This window comes from Lampetra fluviatilis, chromosome 4 (assembly GCF_964198595.1).
Source record: "Lampetra fluviatilis chromosome 4, kcLamFluv1.1, whole genome shotgun sequence".
Lineage (NCBI taxonomy): Eukaryota > Metazoa > Chordata > Hyperoartia > Petromyzontiformes > Petromyzontidae > Lampetra > Lampetra fluviatilis.
In genome coordinates this window covers 1,755,491-1,775,529 of record NC_136278.1, presented here as the reverse complement: position 1 = coordinate 1,775,529, position 20,039 = coordinate 1,755,491, and the positions used below count along the sequence as shown (strand labels likewise).

Sequence of the window (20,039 nt, the reverse complement as noted above, 5' to 3'; positions counted from 1 at the left end):
TTTTTAAGCACCCTGTATATATAGAGTTTTCATGTTCTCCCTGTGGTCGCGGTGGATTTTTCTCCATGTCCTCCGGCTTTTCCCTCCCCATTTATAAACATGTGCCTAGAGCATTTGGCAGCTATACATGTCCACACGATAAGCCACTTGGTTGAGCTATCATTTGTGGCCAGGTCGCTTCTGAAAAAGCGCTAAGAGCTCAGTGGGCCTTACCTGGTAAAATAAAAAGGAAATGCTAATAGTTTAACGCAGGATAAAAAAGTTGCAATTATATTGAGGTAAAATGCAAAGCCGCTCAACACGCACGGTTGCATTCCGCTTTCGAATTAAGCGGTGAGTTTTGCCTCCTACTTCTCGAGCAACAGACAAACCGCTGGCAGCGGGAGTCCTCCCTGCGGGTGAGGCCCCGTCTCTCACCAGAATCGGTCGTCTCGCCCATCCTGCAGGTTGCAGGTGCCCCCATTGTGACAGGGTCCGGTGACGCACGCGTTGATCGGCGTGTCGCAGTCCTGACCCTGCGAGGCAAACGAAGGGAGGGGGGGGGGCACAGCATTTTCTCCGATTAGCACGATTGGCTATGTATGGTGCGATAGAAGTTCAACATATGCAAACACGCATTTTGTTTCGAGCGCACGTGTCCAGCATCGCTTGCCCGTATTCCACGCCGGTATGATCTGCCTAGCTCGCGATTCGCCGTACGAGATCTAGTGCCCCCGAACGTGACCATTTTTGTTCTCCGTCATCGTTTTTAGTTGAAAAAAAAATGAGAAGAAACCTCCCAGCGGTCGGCGTTGATTGGTGGAACAAAAGCGCCCCCCCCCCGACCTTTGAGTGGTGGTAACGTGGGAGGAAGTGCCGCCAACCGCCCGCTGTCAAATAAACACTTCCCATGTCGCGACCTCTGGCCCCGGCTCTCTACCCCATCCCATCCCCCCCACCACCGCCAAGCTTTGGCCTCCATGCGATGCCCCAGTTAGCGGTGGGCCCTACGCACCCCGCCTGGCGTTTCCACCTCTGATGTGCAAAACGTCGGGGGATATTGCGGAGTTCAGGATAATATTTCACAATAGCAGGAGAGGGGGAGAACTGCACGTGAAATGCAATGTATTGAGGTGTGGATTGCTATCCAGCTGACACACATTGTTACTCTCCATGTCCCCCACAGCTACCTCAACAAAAGGACAATCCCTGGAAAATCAGGACAGGTGGCAACTCTAAACCTCACCGCTGGCATGCAAAGTAGGACCACGCGGAGGTTTCCCTCAACACGAAGTTCTTGAGATCATCGCAGACTTAAACAGATGTAGGCCCAGGCTCTTTATTAAATGGCCAAAACACACCACCACCTTGGCAATTTGCAACCAATGTTTGCAACCGCGTTCACCAGCATTACTTCAACAAAAAGGCACCCTCGCAGACACGTGAATCGCACCGCAGTCCGCTGTCGGGCGATTTTCAACGTCCCATTAATGCCCGCGACAACTTTGACAACAACAAAAACCTAAACGGGGGTATGACCCACCCCCCGATCGCGACGCGCGGTGCCTCATTATGCACCTCCAATTAGCACGGTTGGCTACGTACGGTGAAAAAGAAAGTCAACATACGTACTTATGTACATACGCGCATTACAGGACGAAAGGGGCACCCGCGCGGCCATGAGCCTCGCCGTTGGAAACTACACCAAGCCAAAGGGGGGCTCCGGGATCGCGTAACGCGACATGAATAGGTTTAGGGTTTCGTTGATGATCAGTGCCCTTTTAGGATCTGCGACCCCTGAAACGGTTGAACAAATTGCCAGCCATCAACCGGGCCATTTAAACGCTAATGCGGCGCAAGCGCAACACAATATCCTTCCGCTGGCGCTCGCTAATAAGAGCCGTAATTGCGACCGATGCTTTGCTACGGCCGCCAGGATAACGTTTCTGCCGCTTTCAAACCCGCTTCCATCTGGAGGGCCACTTCCAAAGCGGTGATGAGTTTTTTTTTGTTTTATGATCGCAGTCGTGCTGCAGTCGGAAGTTTATTATTCCGCCTAAAGGCAGTCGATTGGTTACTCGCTGGCTCGTTTTTGCTACACTCAGGAAATGTTACGTCGGCAAGTCTGCCCACGTGTTCGTCTGGCCGAGCCGACACTTCTCAGGTTTTCATGAAAACTACAAAACCCCCAAAAGCAATGACCACTAAACGTACCCACGAGTCGAGCCACGGTGATTTTTTTGCTCTAATGCGCATCGAGGCAGTGCACATCTCCTGTTTACAGCCCTGAGCCGGTCAAAGGGAAATTCCGCATTCCTGTGACGGTGGGGAGAGTTCATCCGCAAGACGAGCAGTGTCGAATTCTCCACAAAGTGGTACTCGTTTTTATCAACCCCGGAGAGTTAATGGGCTTAATCAACTGCCAATCGCAGGACTTGAACTCGCAAACATCCGATTGCGAGCCGCTCACTCTACCGCTGAGCCACCTGGCCGGATAAAAAAATTAAGTACCACGGAGCTCATTAATGGTAATGCCCATATCTGCTAAGATTCCGGGGAAATATTGACACTGAAATACAATGAAAATGCGTTTTTAATAAAACATTATAATTAGAAAATTCTACGCACCAGCGTGACTGCCGCATGTTTGTTACGACACGAGCAGTGCAGGTGTCCGTGCTTGCCCCGAACGCGTACACACAGACGTCTGTACGCACGTGTGTACGCGCGTTTCTGCACGTGTGAACATTTCTTGAGCATGGTCACGTGATACTTTTTTTTGCCCAATCCTGGCCAGCGAGCTCAACAATTTAATAAATGCAACATACTGGCTTGCCGGTGTGTTTTTTTATTTACAGTCCTACCCGAGCCGGTCGCCGTGCCGCTGCGTGAATGAGCGCTGAATCAAAAGTTATGCGATCCACGACGCTCGCAGCTGAAGGGGAGAGAGGCGCTCTCGACGCTGCCGAACTCACGGGGAAAACAGCTCACCCTCCTCATTCACCCGGTCGGGTCAAAAGCGCTGAGTGAGACTCGGAAACGGAGAGCCGGGTGAAGTCAGCTACTCCCCGCAATCAATCATCACAGCGCTAAAAGCAACTTTCCCAACCCTGTGTTGTGTGTACGGCGCGCGTACATCAGCGGTTACAAAGTGAGAGTAATGATACACCCAAAAAGGTGATTTATCGGCAGCGAACGGCACGAATGTGAAGATCAGTCCTCCTACTCCGCGTGGCTCGTGACGTCACCATACGTAGCCTTGTTTTAGTCCACCAACTCTAGAGGCAAAATTCGTGGCCATTTCGGTCTCCTTTGTTTTATACATGGGGTTTGGCTTCATCCGTTAGCCAAAATATAAAATCTGCACGCATCGAAGAATAATTGACACTAAGCGTGTATGCAGTTCGCAGAAAGCATTCAACGAGCAGTATGCGCCGATTCTAATTGTCGCATCGATCGCTTCGGCGCAACGGCGTGCGGTCCAGGGGTATGCTGAGAGGCTGGGATCGGGGCGGCTGGGTCATTAAAGGCCTCGGCCCGTGCGAGTCATCAACGTGGCCGGGGAAGACTCCGGGGAGGGAAACACAACAATCGAAACCACGTCCGCGACCGCGACCAGGCAATTATCCACCGATCAGCTGTTGACCTCTCCCGACGGTGCCGGCGCAGACCGCGACGGGACGCGACTGATTGCCGTGCGCTTCCTCAGCCACGGCACTTTGGCCGTTAAAGCCAGCAGGAAAAAAAGATTACTTAAATACACCTCAACGGAAGATGTAATCGACACAAATAGTTCTTAACTCATAGACACTAAATGCGTACCTAGGATTGTGTGTGCCCAGGCTGCGTGTTCTGGGCTGTTTGTTTCAAACAGGAGTTTGTGGCTTTGGTAATGAGAAAAAACGTCAGGGCAAAATGGGTGCTAGGCTCAGGGTCGGCTAATGTATGTCTGTTGAACTTCTGTCGCACCGAACGTAGTCAACCGTGCTGATTGGAGGTGCGGGGGAAGGACAACAAACTAAACACAAAAAGCAGTTCCAGAGAAATTCGTTTTCAATCTAGATGATTTAAAAGTGCACAGCTCCAGTGGCTTCATAATATCGGAAGGAAGATCGTTCCAGACAGACGCAGAAGCACATCTGAAAGCGTGCGATGTGGTGACCGTCTTTGTTCGATGGCTAGCCAAGAGCTGCTGCTGCGAGGATGACCGGAGTTTGCGTGATTGTTTATGGTCCATGGTGAGGTCAGCAAGATATTGCGGTTCACTCTTCGGTTCTTTCGGTGAAGCCACGTAGAAACGAGTGTGACTTTATCATGAAAATGGAGTTGGGCTTCAGGACAGCGAGAGACATGGAGACAGACAGAGATGGACATGGAGAGAGAGAGAGATGTAGGCAGACAGGGAGGGAGACACATGGAGAGAGAAAGACACCGAGCGAGACAAATGAAGACAGCGACATACAGATAAGATAGACGCACAAAACCTAAAGAAGGTACGATACCAAGGCATTACAGCGCACAGAGAGAAACAAGGAAACAAGCGCACGTAGATGGACAGAAAAAAAAATCAAGCAGATTGTCACCAACACCTCTTTTCAATGGGCATGATATTATTTAAATATTTCTTCTATTTTAGGAGAGCCATTCCCTGGGGGGAGGGCGAACAGAAAAAAACTGCTTCCTGGGCTCAAGCGAGACCTCCGACACCTCGTCGACCGCATGAAACTCAAATCGGCCGATCGAAAATCGCCCCCCCCCCCCCCCCCAACAAACCTGGGGCGACAAAAACCCCCCACGGCCAACAGTACCCACCGAGGGGGCCCCAACGCGTTCCCAGGGTGCTCCATTAGCCGGCCGCACCTTTCAGAGCGGGCCGGGTCAGGCGAGTCGGATTCCTCCTCCCCGCATTACCGCCAACGGGCGGCAGCGGCGGCACGGAGTTCCCCGCGGCTCCAACACGGCCAAACGCGAGCGGCCCGACCGGAACGACGCGCGAGAGGCGTCGTAAATCAAAAGAGCGGCGTAGGATGCCACGGCGGCCGCCGCTACCGCCACCGGATAATAAACGCGTGCGACAACAGCCCCCATTCACGTCGCTCGGTGGCGTTTCTGGCCCTCGCTTTTGTATTTTGCGTGCACCGGAATGTTTTTGGTTGTTTCATGTACCTGCATTGTGTGCGCGTGTGTGTGTTTGCTCCCTCTTTTCAGGTACTGAAAAGAGGGAGGGGCAGGGTGAGGGGGGGGGTCTCTTTGTTCGTGAAGGATATGAGGTCAGCAGGCGAAAAGGTGCTCACACAGACAGGGTTACTTTAAACAAAGATTGGGTTTCTTCATAGGGCGCACGTGTAATATGCTTTAAACTAAACTAAACGATTTATTTTTTATTTAACCAGGTAAGGCCCACTGAGCTGTACGGCTCTTTTGCAGAAGCGACCCGGCCACAAATGACAGCTCAACAAAGTGGAAATTTATAGCAGCCGAATATTCTGAACGCGTGATGTTGATTCTAAATGTGGAGGGAAAAACAGGAGGACCCGGAGAAAAATCTACACCACCGCAGGCAGAGAGAACATTCAGACTTCAAATATACAGGCATCAGGGTCGGCAAATATACAGGCATCAGGGTCGGGATCGAATCCGCGACCTCCTGCATACCAGGCGAGGTAGTTAACATCTCCTAGCCACCGTGGTGAGATGCTAAGTAATAATAGTTGACAGCTTTTTGTCAATCTACTGTTGGACAAAGTTTTCTTCACACCATGTTGGTTTATGAGGGTCGTTTGACCATACTTCACCACGCTGGTCAGCGCAGGTTGGCGGCAAGGTTTAGGCCCAGGAAGGGTTCAGACTTTGCTTGCCACTGATGCTTGCCATGGCCAAGAGTGGAACTCAGGTCTCCAGGCTCACAGTGCGGTCCACAGATATCACTAGCCACGCATTTTAGTCATAGCCCGGACTCAAACTCGGGCTCTCGGTTTCGTAGCGTGGCGCACGAACCACTCTGCCACTGGTCCCTGTATACTGTACTAGCATACACGTGCATATTGGTAGTAAAAAGAGTTCAATAAAATTTAGATGAGGATGTAGTTCTTTTGGGAAAAAAATAATTCCAGAATCGGCGGCAACTTATCGATGTGGCGGCTACAGAACAAAATCTGAGCAGTGCATCAATTGACATGGTGAGAAGCTCAGTGAGGGGTACTAGTGAGGGGGTACTGGGTTTACACGGAGAGTCGGTGACTCGGCGTAGCCGCGCGATGCTGGAGCACGCGCACACCTCGACAACGACTTGGGGAGGTTCCCCACGAGCTTCCTGCCGCCACCGTGCGTGGCTGTGGCTCTGAGCTACAGCCACGCCAGAGGTGATGAACCGCAAGTCTCTATCGTACCGCTCGCGATTGCCACGTGATGCTGCGTGACTGCCGCGTGATGCTGCGTGATGACGTGTGACGCACTCGGCCCCTCCGGCCGCTCTGCTACGAAACGAGGGGCCTTTGACCCGCACGTCGCCGCGCGCATCCCCTCTCGACGAACGCGTTGACAGCTTTTTTAGTTTTGCCCTCTCCGCTCGTTGCATCGCGCCCCAACGACGCTAGGCGACGTCACGCGTGCTTTCCGTTCGACGCCGGATGCGGCGCGTGTGCCGGCCGTGGGAATTCTCTCTCCCGTGTCGCCGCGACCCCCGGCCGGGGCGGACGCACCCGGCGAAGACGTAGCATTGGCTGCGGCGAGCCGCCGTACCTTGTATCCGTAGGGGCAGGTGCAGCGGTAGTAGTCGACGGGGTCTGCGCTGCACATGCCCTTGTTCTTGCAGGGCTCCGACAGGCACGGGCTGCACTTGGCCAGGATGGCCACGTCCGGTGGAGGCCCTGCACCAGAGACAAAGGTCACCACCCACCCACCGCCGCGCGTAGCGTCCACTCGAGACCATCTGGGCGAGCGCCGCTGGCGAGCGCCGACTAAGGCCGTCACTGCGGCGATGTGGCTGAGCACCACGTGCGGCCGTGGTGCTGGCCGCACCACAGCATCGGATGCAGACACAACACCGGAGTTCCCATTGTAAATAAATGGCACTGTAATTAGATATTGCTGTAAAAGCCCACATTTCTATGTCCCATTATTCATAATAATCCGTGTCCCAAGTATTTTTTTGTTTCATTAATTAGATTCATTAACTTTACATCTATTCAATGCTATAAAAAACATCTCTCAAGAATGATCTAAAACATGACGTAGCGGTGTGCGCTTTGTAAGAGCGCTGCTGTGGACACAGCAGCCGGTCGTCGTAACCGGCCCTTGGCAAGGGCTGTGAGGCAGGGCCTGATTAAAGCATTGATCGAGAGGACCTGACATTGTACACAGCGTGGGCTACAGATCTGAGTGTGTGAAAGCAAATCCAATCCCCCATTTCAGTTTAAATAAATATCTATCTATCTCTGGCTCGCGCGTGCACGCGTACACAATTGCGTTTCTACATTTTTATTCTATTTTCCAGTCCCGTATTTTCGTTTTTTGTGTCATCATAGAAAAATAAATCATTCCCACAGCAAATTACTTTGCTTGATGTCATTTTTGATTGTCCGTACTTCGGCTGGCCGGCACGGTGCCACACACACACACACACACGCTCGCCCGCTCGGCAATTCACTATGGCAACGCTGGCTACCAAAATGAGGAATTCACACAAAGGGTAAATACACTTTTCCAGAAGCATTTGCTTGTTTTCCGGCCTGTTTGTTCCCAGAAAGGGACAAACCACACACCGAGACAAAGATGCCCCTGGAGTCGTAAGTCCTGCGAATTCAGCGTGGCACATCTGGTGGTGTGGCCAGGACCACGCCCGGCCACCTTTGTATCCCCAGTGGCAATGTTTTTACACCGTACCAGGTACTCATGTAAGGCTGAACAAGTTTAGATGTCACTCGCCACTGATAATAGCCTTAGCCGGGTTCTTAGCGCAGGGCGTTAACTACCTTGCTAGCACTGCCCACAAGACAAAGATCCCCCGTATAGCCTTAACACACTGTAGGGGCAAGTGCTGTTAGCGAGCACCTATAAAGGCCGACACAGCACGCAAAGTGGGTGGGTGAGCAGCACCACGCCAGACCGCCTTTGTCTTCCCAGTGGCGATGTTTTTTGCACACTGCACCAGGTACTCATTTGAGGCTGAGTCGACCTAGGGGGGACTGGTTCATGAGTGGCAAATTGAACTTGGGTCGCTGTGTTCGTAGCACAGCACGCTAACCGCTACACTGCCACTCCCAACATGCACAGTCACGCACCCACATACACAGGCGCACACTCCGCCCGTATACATGTCGACACAACCGTCCACCTCAATCCTGCCTCCAGGCACAGCCGACTGCCGCTGATGGACTGCCGGTCTATTTGGGCCAACAGTGAGCGAGGCGAGTCTCAGAACCGAGGAGGACTGCAATCTTCCTCCTGTGGTCGAAATGTCTCGCTCAATAACAGGGGCGGCCGATTACGACGAGCCTTGCTATTCCCGGGCGGACCACGTGTGCCCCGTGCGCGTCCATTTGTTGGTGCGCGTGTTTGTGTGCTCGCCTCTGTTGGTAGCATTTTTGTTAAATTCCTTTCTGTTCATTTATATGTGACATCATAATCCTTTACGAACCCAGAAACGCAACGTATTCGTCCATAACACTGTGGCCTTAAAAGGAAATACATATTTACATGAAACATAAAAGGTGATGTTTCTAGAAATGGCCCTAGATATAGATTGTATGTAATTATTATTATATTATTTAAAAAAATTGCACAACTGCCATCGCAGCATCGCCAAACGGGTTCTTTACTTATCCAGGACTGATTTTAAGGGTGGCCCTGCCTGGGATTTGCCAAGTCGTTTTCCTGCCGGCAGGGTGACCAAGGAGGCAAATCGAACCCACACACATGTCTAACGCTTATTTGTTCACGGATTTAATTCTGCAGCGTGCTTGCGTGTGTCCACATGTGTTTGTGCTTTCCACGTGTCTGTGGGTTTCGTTATTTGCATGTTGGTGTGGCTGTTTGCCGTGGCTGGCACTATTGTTGGTTTGTTTGTCCGTCCACTATTCCTTTCATTCGTTCGTTATTCTGTCGGTTCGTTTACGTTTCACACAGTTGCTCCCCTTTCGGAGGAACAAAAAGCGGCAAACATTCACACACTACGGGACAACATATTTAGAAGCCACTGGAGCTATGCACCTTTAAAGCTAAATTAAAAACTCATTTCTTGAGAACTGCTTTTTGCGTCGTCCTTCAATCGCACCTCCGATTAGCGCGGTTGGCTACGTACGGCGGCGCGAAAGAAGCTCAGCATACAGACAGACAGACCTTGGCAGACGAAGAGCTTGGAGGGCGTCGTGAGCAAGAGCTTGCCCTCCATCTCGCTGGGGCCGATGCACTGAGCGATCCCCGGCTCCTTGTACCCCACCTTGACCCAGTCGGAGAGCCAGCGCAGGGCGCAGTCGCAGTACAGCGGGTTGGCGCCGAGCGCCCTGCGGTGAAAACGAAGAGCCAACGTCACCGTCAGGAACGGCAACGCGGTGCAAGTGGCGGGCGCGAGCACGCCGCCTGAGTTCGATTCCAGGCCATGGCTAATGTCAGTGGTGGGCGATGCGTGGATCGGTGCTGTCCCCCCCCCCCCCCTCCACGCCGCTGTCGCCAAAACCAACCTGCGATGGGCCTAGGGGAGGCCCAGAACCAATTCAAATATTCATCACCGATGTTGGCTGACAGCGGTGAATCGAACTCGCGTCATCAGGTTTGTCGCGCAGTGCGCCGACCACTATACCACCACTCCCCGTGCACACACATACACACTAATGCACGCACGTGTCCCATTGCGTTCTATAGGATCCTTAAGACTCGGAGCGTTTGTCGTGTTGGAAGAATCTGGAATACCTGGAGAAAACCTATCACGCATGTGAAGGAGAGGGCCTGGGCGGGTGGGTAGGGGTTAACACACTCACAGCTCTGCACAGGTGGATCTGATCATTCATCGCACACACACGTATGTACGCCCGCATGCACACGCAGGGTGTGAATGTCTGCTTCGGGGGGTTGGCGTGGCAGTACTCACAGGTGTGAGAGCGAGGTCAGGTCGCCAAAGGCTCCATCCGGCACCATGGAGATGTCGTTCCCATGCAGGGATCTGTGGCAGAGAACACGCAGGCGTGTGCGCGTTATTGCACGCCATGCACACGCGTGTGTGTGTGTGTGCGGGGAGCGGCAGTGTAGTGGTTAGCGCACTTCACTCACAACCCAGCGACTCAAGTTTGATTCCCGCTCACGGGCAAGACCAGTGACAATTATCTGAACTGGTCCTGGACCTCCCCTAGGTCGACTCAACCTCAAATGTGCAAAAACTTCGCCACTGGGGAGACAAAGGCCGTCGGGCATGATGCTGGGCATCCACCCCCTCGTGTGTGCCGTGCCGCCCTTCATATGTACTCGCTAACAGCACTTGCCCCAACAGTCTGTAAAGGCTACACAGGGGATCTTTGTCTTTGTTTTGCGTCGCAGCAGACGTGCAGATGTGAACATGCGTGCTCGTGAGGGTTTTGCAACGCCACGCTGATTCGTCCACTGCTTCCGATTCTCCCGCTCGTGACATATCGATCAAATTGTGCGCGCAAGACCAACGCGAACGTTGCGCCAGGTTAGTCGAGCGAACGGCTGTTTAAAAAAATACACAGCGCAAATTACACTAGAGCAAGTTCTACCGACTTTCCAGACTCCCTTCTGTGAGGGTCCGGACCACTTTGCTTTGGACTCATGGTGACCGAAGATCACTTAGGATACGTAAGGGTTCAGTGTTAATACCCGAGGTTTTAAACAGTCACCCAGTAACATGGAACCTTGCGGCAATGTTGGGCCAACGGTTCCAACCGCATGCCGACGTTGGCATGTTTATGGGGAAGGCACTGAGATTCCATAAAGAGGGGGGTGTCCTTAAGAGTCTGCTTGGCCAATTCCAATTCGATTGGGAAGAACCAAGAGAACGTGGAGAAAATCCACCAAACATATGAGGGTAGCTACACACTCGAAGGTCTGCACAGATGGATTCGAGAATCCAATGCTGTACTGCATCATGTTGGTCACCTCGTGGATTGACCGTCAGAGTTGATACATCGTGGAAAGCTGAGGGCAGTGCAGTAAAATCGATTATTGTACCGTACTTATATGCTCCCGTGTGTCCCGCCTTAATTAATCCGCACTGACCAGCGTGGTGAAGTATGGTCAAATGCAACAGTGTGGAGGCTCTCATACGATAGTCGACAGACATAAATGGTTGTATATGTACACTTATAATTATTTAGTTTTTCACTGAATATCTTACACATTTGACAGATATACTTTAAAAACTTACAGTACTCGGAGTGACTTCAGCCCCATGAAAGCTTTTTGTGGAACGCACCTCAGCCGGTTAAAGCTGAGAATCCTGCGAAACGCCAAGGACAATCACGCATTAAACGCGAGAAATTAAACATCAGCTGGCGCCAACTGAGATCTGTTTGTTTGAATCCGGGTAGACACCTGCGATTAATCTGGCTTCTCGAGCGCAGCAAGTTGATGGTTTTAGACCCGGTCACCGACAGCTACACGCACGCAAAAAAACCCCATCACAATTAAATGTGGGGGTTTTTTTTTTCTCCCAACGTAATGGTTCAATTCCAACGCTGCGACATGTAAAAGCGACGCACAGCGAGGGGCCCCTTGAAGTGATTTTTGGAAGTAGTAGTTCTGCGACATCGTCTTTGGGAAGTAGTTCTGCGACATAGTCTTCTGCGACATCGTCTTCTGCGACATCGTCTTCTGCGACATCATCTATGGAAAATAGTTCTCCGACGTCATCTTCCGCGGACCAGGGCTAATTGCCGAATGGGAATGTCATCGTCTAATGACACCGCACCGAGAGCACCGTCGTAAATATAATTGTGGAAAAAAAAAATACAACAACGGAAAAATGTCGACATCGTGTGCCTGGCTCACCGCTGCCATCTCACCGTTCCCGCCCGCATGCACGCCGGCACCACTTAAAGCCTGTGGCAGGCAACGCTCGGCAACCACGCCGACGCATTAGCGGCTCCTATTCGCGAGTCTGCTGCGGCAGCGCCGGTTTAATGGGGTGCCACCTGCAATCAGCGTCACGTCGCCGGCTACGTTGGAAAGCGAACGCCGGTGCCTCCGCAATGGCTATGCACAGATCGATAAGAATCTGCGGATGTCGCAGTTAAATTTTGTTTTTACATTTTTTGCCATTCCGAAAAAGCTATTTCGTTACGGTATTAAGGTCGAGTTGCCTTGAGGAGTTGTGGTTCGTGTAAGGATTAAAATTGCAATGATTGTTTTAACATGCTTTTATTATTATAATCATGATTTAAAATGTATACAATGTCTTAAAACTGTATGTAGCATGGATGGAATTGTGAGGGGCTTGCTTATCTGAGCTAGAAGGAGGAGATGCTAATTGTGAAGGTGAACAACTGTCTGCATCTGCTGTTGTCTGTTGAAGCACAATTTTGTGTGTGTGTGCTCGCTAACAGCACATGCCCCAACAGCCTGTTGGAGGCTATATAGGGGATCTTTGTCATTTAGTTTGTACATATGCGTGCGTGTGTAAAATATTGAGCAGTTGCGCAGTGTGGATAGTGCACTGTGCTCTGCAACCCAGGAAAGTAGAATAATGTTTTGGCCTCAAATAATATTCGTGGCAAGTGGTATCTGAACATGTTCCGGGACTTCCCCTGAGTCGACTCAACCCTAAATAAGTAGCTGCTGCAGCGTACAACTTTGCATCAGCACTGGAGTGACAGAGGTGGATGGGGCTTGCCGCTCGCCTTGTCACTCCCGCGTGTGTCATTCCAGGCCGGAATAGAAAACTCAACACCTTGGTTCGTAACGCGTCGTCGCAAGCAACTTTGACGTGTGTTGAGTTTCTTTTAGTTTTTTGCGCGCCACTGCCAACGCAGCAGCAGCATCACCAAGTGCATTTGTAAAAATATATATAAATAGGTGCTCACTAACATAACTTGCCACGACAATGTGCGGTATATGGCGATCGGGGGGATATTTGTCTATGTGGTGGAATTAATACACAAGAGTGGTTAAATCACATATTTTATTCACAGCGCTGAGTGCGCACCCGCGCGTGCGCGTGTGTGTGTGCATTTAAGAGGGAAACAGCTGCCTCACTCACAGGGTAGACAGCTGACTCATGTTGGCGAATGAAAAGTTGGCGATGGTGCTGATCCTGTTGTTGCTCAGGTCTCTGCAAGAATGGAAAAATACAAAACACGGAACTCGGGTAAACCCATTTTGTTCATAATGTTATGAGCGCAATAATTATTTTCTTCTCGGAATTAAACAAGCCCAAGGTGTACTTGGAAATATTTAAAACGTGCGTTCCGCATGAAATATGCGTGCGAAACAGTAAAATAAAAGAAGTCAGGAACAATTTTTATCTTGGCGCGTGCCTTTTTCTCTCTCTCTCTGACTCGTAAAGCCAGAAAACCCACTACCACCACCAACACTACCACTACCACCAACACTACCACTACTACCACCACCACCACTTCCACCACTACTACCACCACTACCACCAACAATACCACCACCAACAATACCACCACCAACAATACCACCACCACTTCCAGCACGACTACCACTACCCACCAACACCATCACCCCAACCCACGACCACCACTACCACCACCCCCACCTCTCACACATAAACGATTTTGCTCGCTGCCACTCACAAATAAAAATAAGAAAGCATGGAGAGAAAAAAATTATTTCTAAGAGATAAAATGATTTATCGACTCTGACAGTTTAACTAATGTTTTCCAGCGGGTGCAGAATTTCACTCTGGCCTATGAGAACGACTTCCCATGGTTTCCAACGGGTAGTGGCTCCTTGACGTGTGCGTGTGTGCGTGTGTGTGTGTGTGCATGTGTGCGTGTGTGCGTGTGTGCGTGTGTGCGTGTGTGCGTGTGTGCGTGTTCACATGTCGGGATGGTAACGAGGTTGGAGGAAGGACCATCGGGGTGAACTCATGTTCACCACGAGCGGGCGACAAGGCAAAATGTCAAAACTAGGCGATTCTCCCTCCTGGTATTGACAGCGATTAACACCGATCCCTAGGAATCCTAAACATGCCTTAATCAGACTCTATGAGCTTCACATGTTACTATAATGGACCATAGGAATACTCAAGTTGCATTAATCAGTCTTTCGGTAAAGTCACGTAGATAGGTTGAACCTATCTACGTGACTTTACCGAAAGACCCAAAGAATATAAATTCCTGCAGTCACGAAAGCTTTAAGTCAAGATTTGCCTTAATCAGGTTTTGCGGGGAGCCTTAAGACATTAACTCTGAATCCGAGGAATCCGAACAATGCATTAGTGTGGCTCTATGAGCCTCAAGCATTTATCCTCAATCCTAGGATTCCTAGGATTGATGTCAAACTGTCCCACGCACTGACGACTGATGACACAATTGATTTATATATTTTGTATAGGTAATGACCCACAGTGCACCGTGTTATCCGTAGGAAGTGTTTGCCTGCGTCGTCGGTATGAAGCTTCAGTCAAACGTTTTGGTCGGATGGCACTTAAAAAATGATCGCAAATAAATCCACCGCACCGACAGCCTCCACCACCACCCCCTCCAGCGCCCCCCCACTACGGCGGTTAGCGGAGCTGACAGAGACGCGGCAGGGTGCGAGCTCTGAGTGCCGCTGTGATTGTGCAGCAGGACCCACATGAGTTTCAGGTTCTTGAAGTTGGCCAGCTCCCGCGGGACCATGGTCAGCTGGTTCCCATCAAGGTATCTGTAGACGGCACGTGCACACACACACATGCATACGCAATCACACACACACACACACACGTGCATACACACACACACACGCACACGTGCACACACACACACACACACGCACACACATGCATGCACACACACACACACACGCACGCACGCACACACATACACGCATACGCACACACAAGCATGCACACACAAGCATGCACACACACACACATGCACATATGCGCACACGCACACGTGTGCACGAACACACTCGCACACACGATCCACATCCATAAGCACGCAGGCACACGCACAAGCATGCGCACACGCACAGGCACACACAATTGTTAAGATTTTTTTAATTAATTTCATTTAATTGCAATAATTGAGCAATAGCTGTGCCTTCCATAACGGAGAGACAGCGAAAGCGCCCAAACAATTTCAGTGCGTATTCTTGGTTCTTTCGGTAAAGTCACGTAGAAGGGAAATAATAAAATAAGATAAATTATATATTGTTTTATATTTATATTATTTTATTATTTTCCTTCTACGTGACTTTCCCGAAAGAACCAAGAATATGAATCCCTGCAGTCACGAAAGCTTTAAATCAAAATTTCAGTGCGCTGACGACAGTGGTAGTTTACAAAATGAACACACAGAAGCGCACCTCCGATGACCACGGTTGGCTATGTACGGTGTGAAATAAGCTCTACATACATATATACAAAGATCCCCCATATAGCTTTAACAGACTGTTGGGGCAAGTGCTGTTAAGGGAGCACCTGTGATAGCACATCACACGATGGCCGGTTGGTGGCCAACATGAGGGCTCGGCTGTCTCTTTCCCTAATGCGCACTCGGTACTAATTTAAAGCTGAGTCGACCTAGGGGTGGGCCCAGGGCCAGTTCAAATGAATGAACGAGCACGCGTGGCCCTACGTACGGACGTGCACACGCACATGCGGGCAACGCACCGTGAACATAACAGCGATGCTGCCTGGTGGCTACTCAACAACACAATAACAAATACAAACACCTCCGCTTTGAAACCTAAAATCGCAGGAAAGGGAGTTGTTTGCGTTCGTGATGAAGCAGGAAAACGAGCGACGCCGGATCCATGATCAGTCCAAAGCCTGAGCCCAATTCACTGCTGTTGATTCTATGGCAGGAGCTAATAGGGGGGAAAGTGAAAGCAGGCCTTCGATGTTGTCACAACGGATGGTAGAAAAACAAGAAATCCTTCAGAGTAGCGCAGCTTGGGATAATAGAACAGTTGTGATTTTTAAGGTAAATATATTTAATCGGATTGTATTTGAGCGTGAAAAACTTTACTTCGGTATGTGATTCTTGTTATTGCTGCGTGTTTACTGAGGAGAAAAGAACAAAGATGATGGTGATAGTGGATGATTAAAGGGCTGATTGCAATGATGATGATGACGATCATTACAATCATGATGAACATGCTCGCTTGAAGGGCTGACTATAGTTCTGGTGCTACTCATAAAAGATCACGTTGACAATGATGATGACGATCACAATTCCGCTGACGACGACGACGCTAATCACGGCGTCGGCGGTGCGCTCTGCCCGCTCGCGTGCTGGCGAGTGCTCTCACATCTCGGTGAGGTCGCGGGGGATGCCCTTGGGCAGGGCGTTGAGGTCGTGGTTGCTGCACCGCACCACCGTGTCCAGGCAGGTACACTCCGCGGGGCAGCGCGCCGCCGGGAGACAGCTGTTCTCCTCGTTGCCTGCACCACGGTCCACAAACGGGGGGTGTTAAAACTCCAAACGATGTTTCTATTTCACCAGGTAAGGCCCACCGAGCTATATAGCTCACACGGACACACGCATACGTATGCACAGAAAGATGAATAGATGGACAAACGGACAGGTGGATTTACGTATAGCTAGCTGCGGAGAGAAACAACAACTCGAACCCGCAGATAGACAGACCGATGCACACGTAGATAGAAGACAATTAGAAGAGACTTTGACAGACACACAGACAGATAAAGAGAGAAACAGAAACACAGACAACCAGGCAGGTAAAACGACAAACAAACAGATGGACCAATGACAAATGAAGACACGCAACTGGGAGGTCCAAGGACTAAACGAAAACTGTCTTTATTTTACCAGCTTAGGCCCACTGAGCTATGTAACTGTTTTTCAGAAGCGACCAGGCTATCACAAATGCTCGCTCAACACAGTGGCTTATCATCACGTGGTAATTTATAGCAGCCCAAAAACTCTAAACGCACGTCGATACGAAATGCGGAGGGGAAAAACCGGAGGACCCGGAGAAAAAAAATCTGCGTTCGAGTTCACGTGTCCGTCTTCCTGTCTCTCAGCCTAATTCCACGCACACGCGTCTTTGTCAACGCTTCTTGATTGTACTGGTTAGTGTGTCTGCCTGATATTCATCTGTTCTGTTTTAAGCAGCATTGTCATCGATTGTCTCCGGTGTAACGTGAGAACTGACTAAGCAGAGTTATATACAGAGAGAGACGAGTCTTACATTGTTGCAGTTTATTTAACGGAGTTCACATATTTGTTCCACGAACAAATATATCAGGCGCCACCGCCGCCGCTGCGGTGGTGAGCGCACTGCTCAGAATCGGAATGCTGCGAGTTCAAATCTCGGTCACGGGGTCACGCCGGCCAATCATCTCACTGCGGTTGATAAAACGGGTACAACTTTGTTGGAAACCCGCAGTAGATGTCCTCCCTTATTATGCAGACTCACGTCTCCACCACGGCAATGTGGAATTTCCCGCCACCACTCCCTCAAAAGTAAAAATAGAAAATTCCCACCGTCCCACGCTCAAATCACGTGGGGGACCCACTTCGACTTGCGTCGTCGACGCGTCTTTTCGAAAACAAAAGGAGAAAAGGTTATCGCCAACCTGTTGAGTAATTCATCATCGAGGAGCTGCCTTGAGAGTGCAGTGAACCGGGCGACCCTCGAGGTCTCACTTGGGCCCACGGCTGAGTGGGGGACTGCAACTTGCACATCCCCCCCCGCCACCCCAGCAGCCTCACGACAATCAGCAGCCGATCGCAATCGGCGCTCGTCACGCGACTGTCCCTGGAGATCCGGTCAGAACCTTTAGACCCCCGTCGCGGCGACGTCTCAGCAAGAAAAGAGCCCCCCGCCCCCCCGCTCCCCCCCCGCCCCCCACCCCCCAACCCCCGGACTACCGAGGAAAAGAAGCAACAGCCACACGAGAGGTGTGCACTGCTCATAAACCCCTTTCAAGCAAAAGAAAACAGACACGAGCAGATGCTATCGTTGGCGTGGACAGCAGCGGGCTCGTGTGTGTGTGTCAGGGCTTATTACGCATTCCTCCACAGCTGGATGCTCTGCTGAATATCAAGGGCCTGGCTTAAAACGACTTTGTTTTCTTACACAATAGGCCAAGGAGAAAATAATAAATGCTGCGTGTTATTCCACTTCTTATCTGTCTCTGCGCGCTGCCATTAACTCTCTCTTCGTCTCCATCTCGTCCTCTCTCGCTGTTTTTACGGCAGCCACAAGGCTACTTATTTGCCGTGCCTGGGAAATATTACGTCCATCCGTCCGTCCGTCCGCTGAGGGAGGTGTCGCGTGCACTCCACAAAGCCCTTTCGGGCGATTGCAACGAAAGGCTTTACCACGGAGCTTGCCGATGCCATTTCCCCCGATCTAGATGCCGCACATTACGAGCAAGATAGTCCATTAGTTTTTTGTTATCATTTCCTAAACTCCAGCCTTCGCGACGCACCGTGGTTACCAATGCCTGCACGACGCGCTCGGTCCGCCTGCGCGTGTGCTCGTGCGCACGCGCTCCCCGTGCCGCAGCTTCACGTGACAAAATGGAGAAGCTCCCTTGACGGGCTGGCTTGCCAGCTCGTTAGCTTTTTTTCCCTCCCCACCCCGTCCACCCCCATCCGCCTCCCCACAAATCCTGCTGCGTGGCTGGGTTCTTTAACTCGGCAGGAGACAAACACGGCTTGCATTAGCCAGGATCCGCCGCTCTTCTGCGCGTCGTCGCTGACCCCGGTGGAAGAGGTCTGCAGACTTCACCCGGCCCCGTGGGACCGTCTGCGCCCGCGATGCTGCTCACACCCCCCCCCCACCACCGCCATCCCAGCGATTGGGATGGATTACGAGCCCGCTGTTTGTCTTGTGAACGCGGGAGCAGAAGGAACTTTCTGCTGCTACTGTGGAACGTGGTCTGGCACACTTCGCCCCAACCAGCCGGCCCACAGCCACTGCCCCCAGCCCCCCTCACCGCCCCCCCCCGCCGCCGCACCTCCGATTCCGCAAGAGAACCTTCGATCCGGCTTCGTGGAGGATTGGGCGACGAATGATACGCGAAGGCGCGCAGACGAAGAGACCGCACCCAGGGAGGATGATGGAGGGATGTTTAGATGGAGGGGCAGACGGCAGGCAGACAGACAAACAGGCAGGCAGGGGAGACTGATACAGATAAACGTTTGTGCACACAGATAGATGGCAGAGAGATTACATGGATATAAAGACAACTGAAAGAGAACGGAGAGAAACAAACAAATACACTCACATCGACAGGCAGAAGGACGGATGGACACAGGGACCATTATAGAGAGATGTATAAAAGCTGATAGACAGATGGACAGGCAGAGCGGCAGGCAAAGGGAGAAACTGAGAATGAGGAAAACTACACAAAAAACAAAGGCAAAGACCCCCCGTATAGCCTTTAATACACTGTTGGGGCAAGTGCTGTTAGCAAGCACCTATGAAGGCCGGCCCGGCCGCCTTTGTCTCCCTAGTGGCAACGTTTAAACACCACACCAGGGACTCATTTTGAGGCTGTGGCGATCCAGGGGAAGCTCAGGACCGGTTCAGATAATCGTCACTGGTGTTGGCTGTGAGCGGGAATCGAACTCGGGTCGCCGGGTTCGTAGCGCAGCGCGCTAACCGCTACACCACCACTCCCCATACACAGACACACAGACAAACATACAGGCAGAAAGATGATGAATGGACGGACAAATTGACAGGATAGACATATATTGCTAGCTGCATTGAGAAACAACAATCAAGCTCACAGACGGACAGACTGATCCATACTAAGATGGAAGACAATTAGAAGAGACGTTGATAGACACACGGAGAGAAACAGAAACACAGACAACCAGGCAGGTAAAACAGACCAACAGATAGACAAAAAAGACAAACAAAAGCTATTTTTCAGAAGCAACCCGTCCACAAATGAT

General features: G+C 51.1%; 1 protein-coding gene across 1 annotated transcript in view; it reads right to left on the bottom strand.

Moving 5' to 3' along the window:
- LOC144931374 (slit homolog 2 protein-like) overlaps positions 1-20,039 on the bottom strand; it is a 242,288-nt gene that overhangs the window by 30,839 nt on the left and 191,410 nt on the right. The window contains exons 19-26 of the mRNA XM_078855179.1: positions 16,414-16,546; positions 14,752-14,820; positions 13,187-13,258; positions 11,357-11,428; positions 10,067-10,138; positions 9,319-9,482; positions 6,721-6,848; positions 418-515 (exon numbers count right to left, since the gene is read on the bottom strand). Coding sequence (XP_078711305.1) covers positions 418-515; positions 6,721-6,848; positions 9,319-9,482; positions 10,067-10,138; positions 11,357-11,428; positions 13,187-13,258; positions 14,752-14,820; positions 16,414-16,546 — 808 coding nt within the window. The remainder of the gene's footprint in view (positions 1-417; positions 516-6,720; positions 6,849-9,318; positions 9,483-10,066; positions 10,139-11,356; positions 11,429-13,186; positions 13,259-14,751; positions 14,821-16,413; positions 16,547-20,039) is intronic.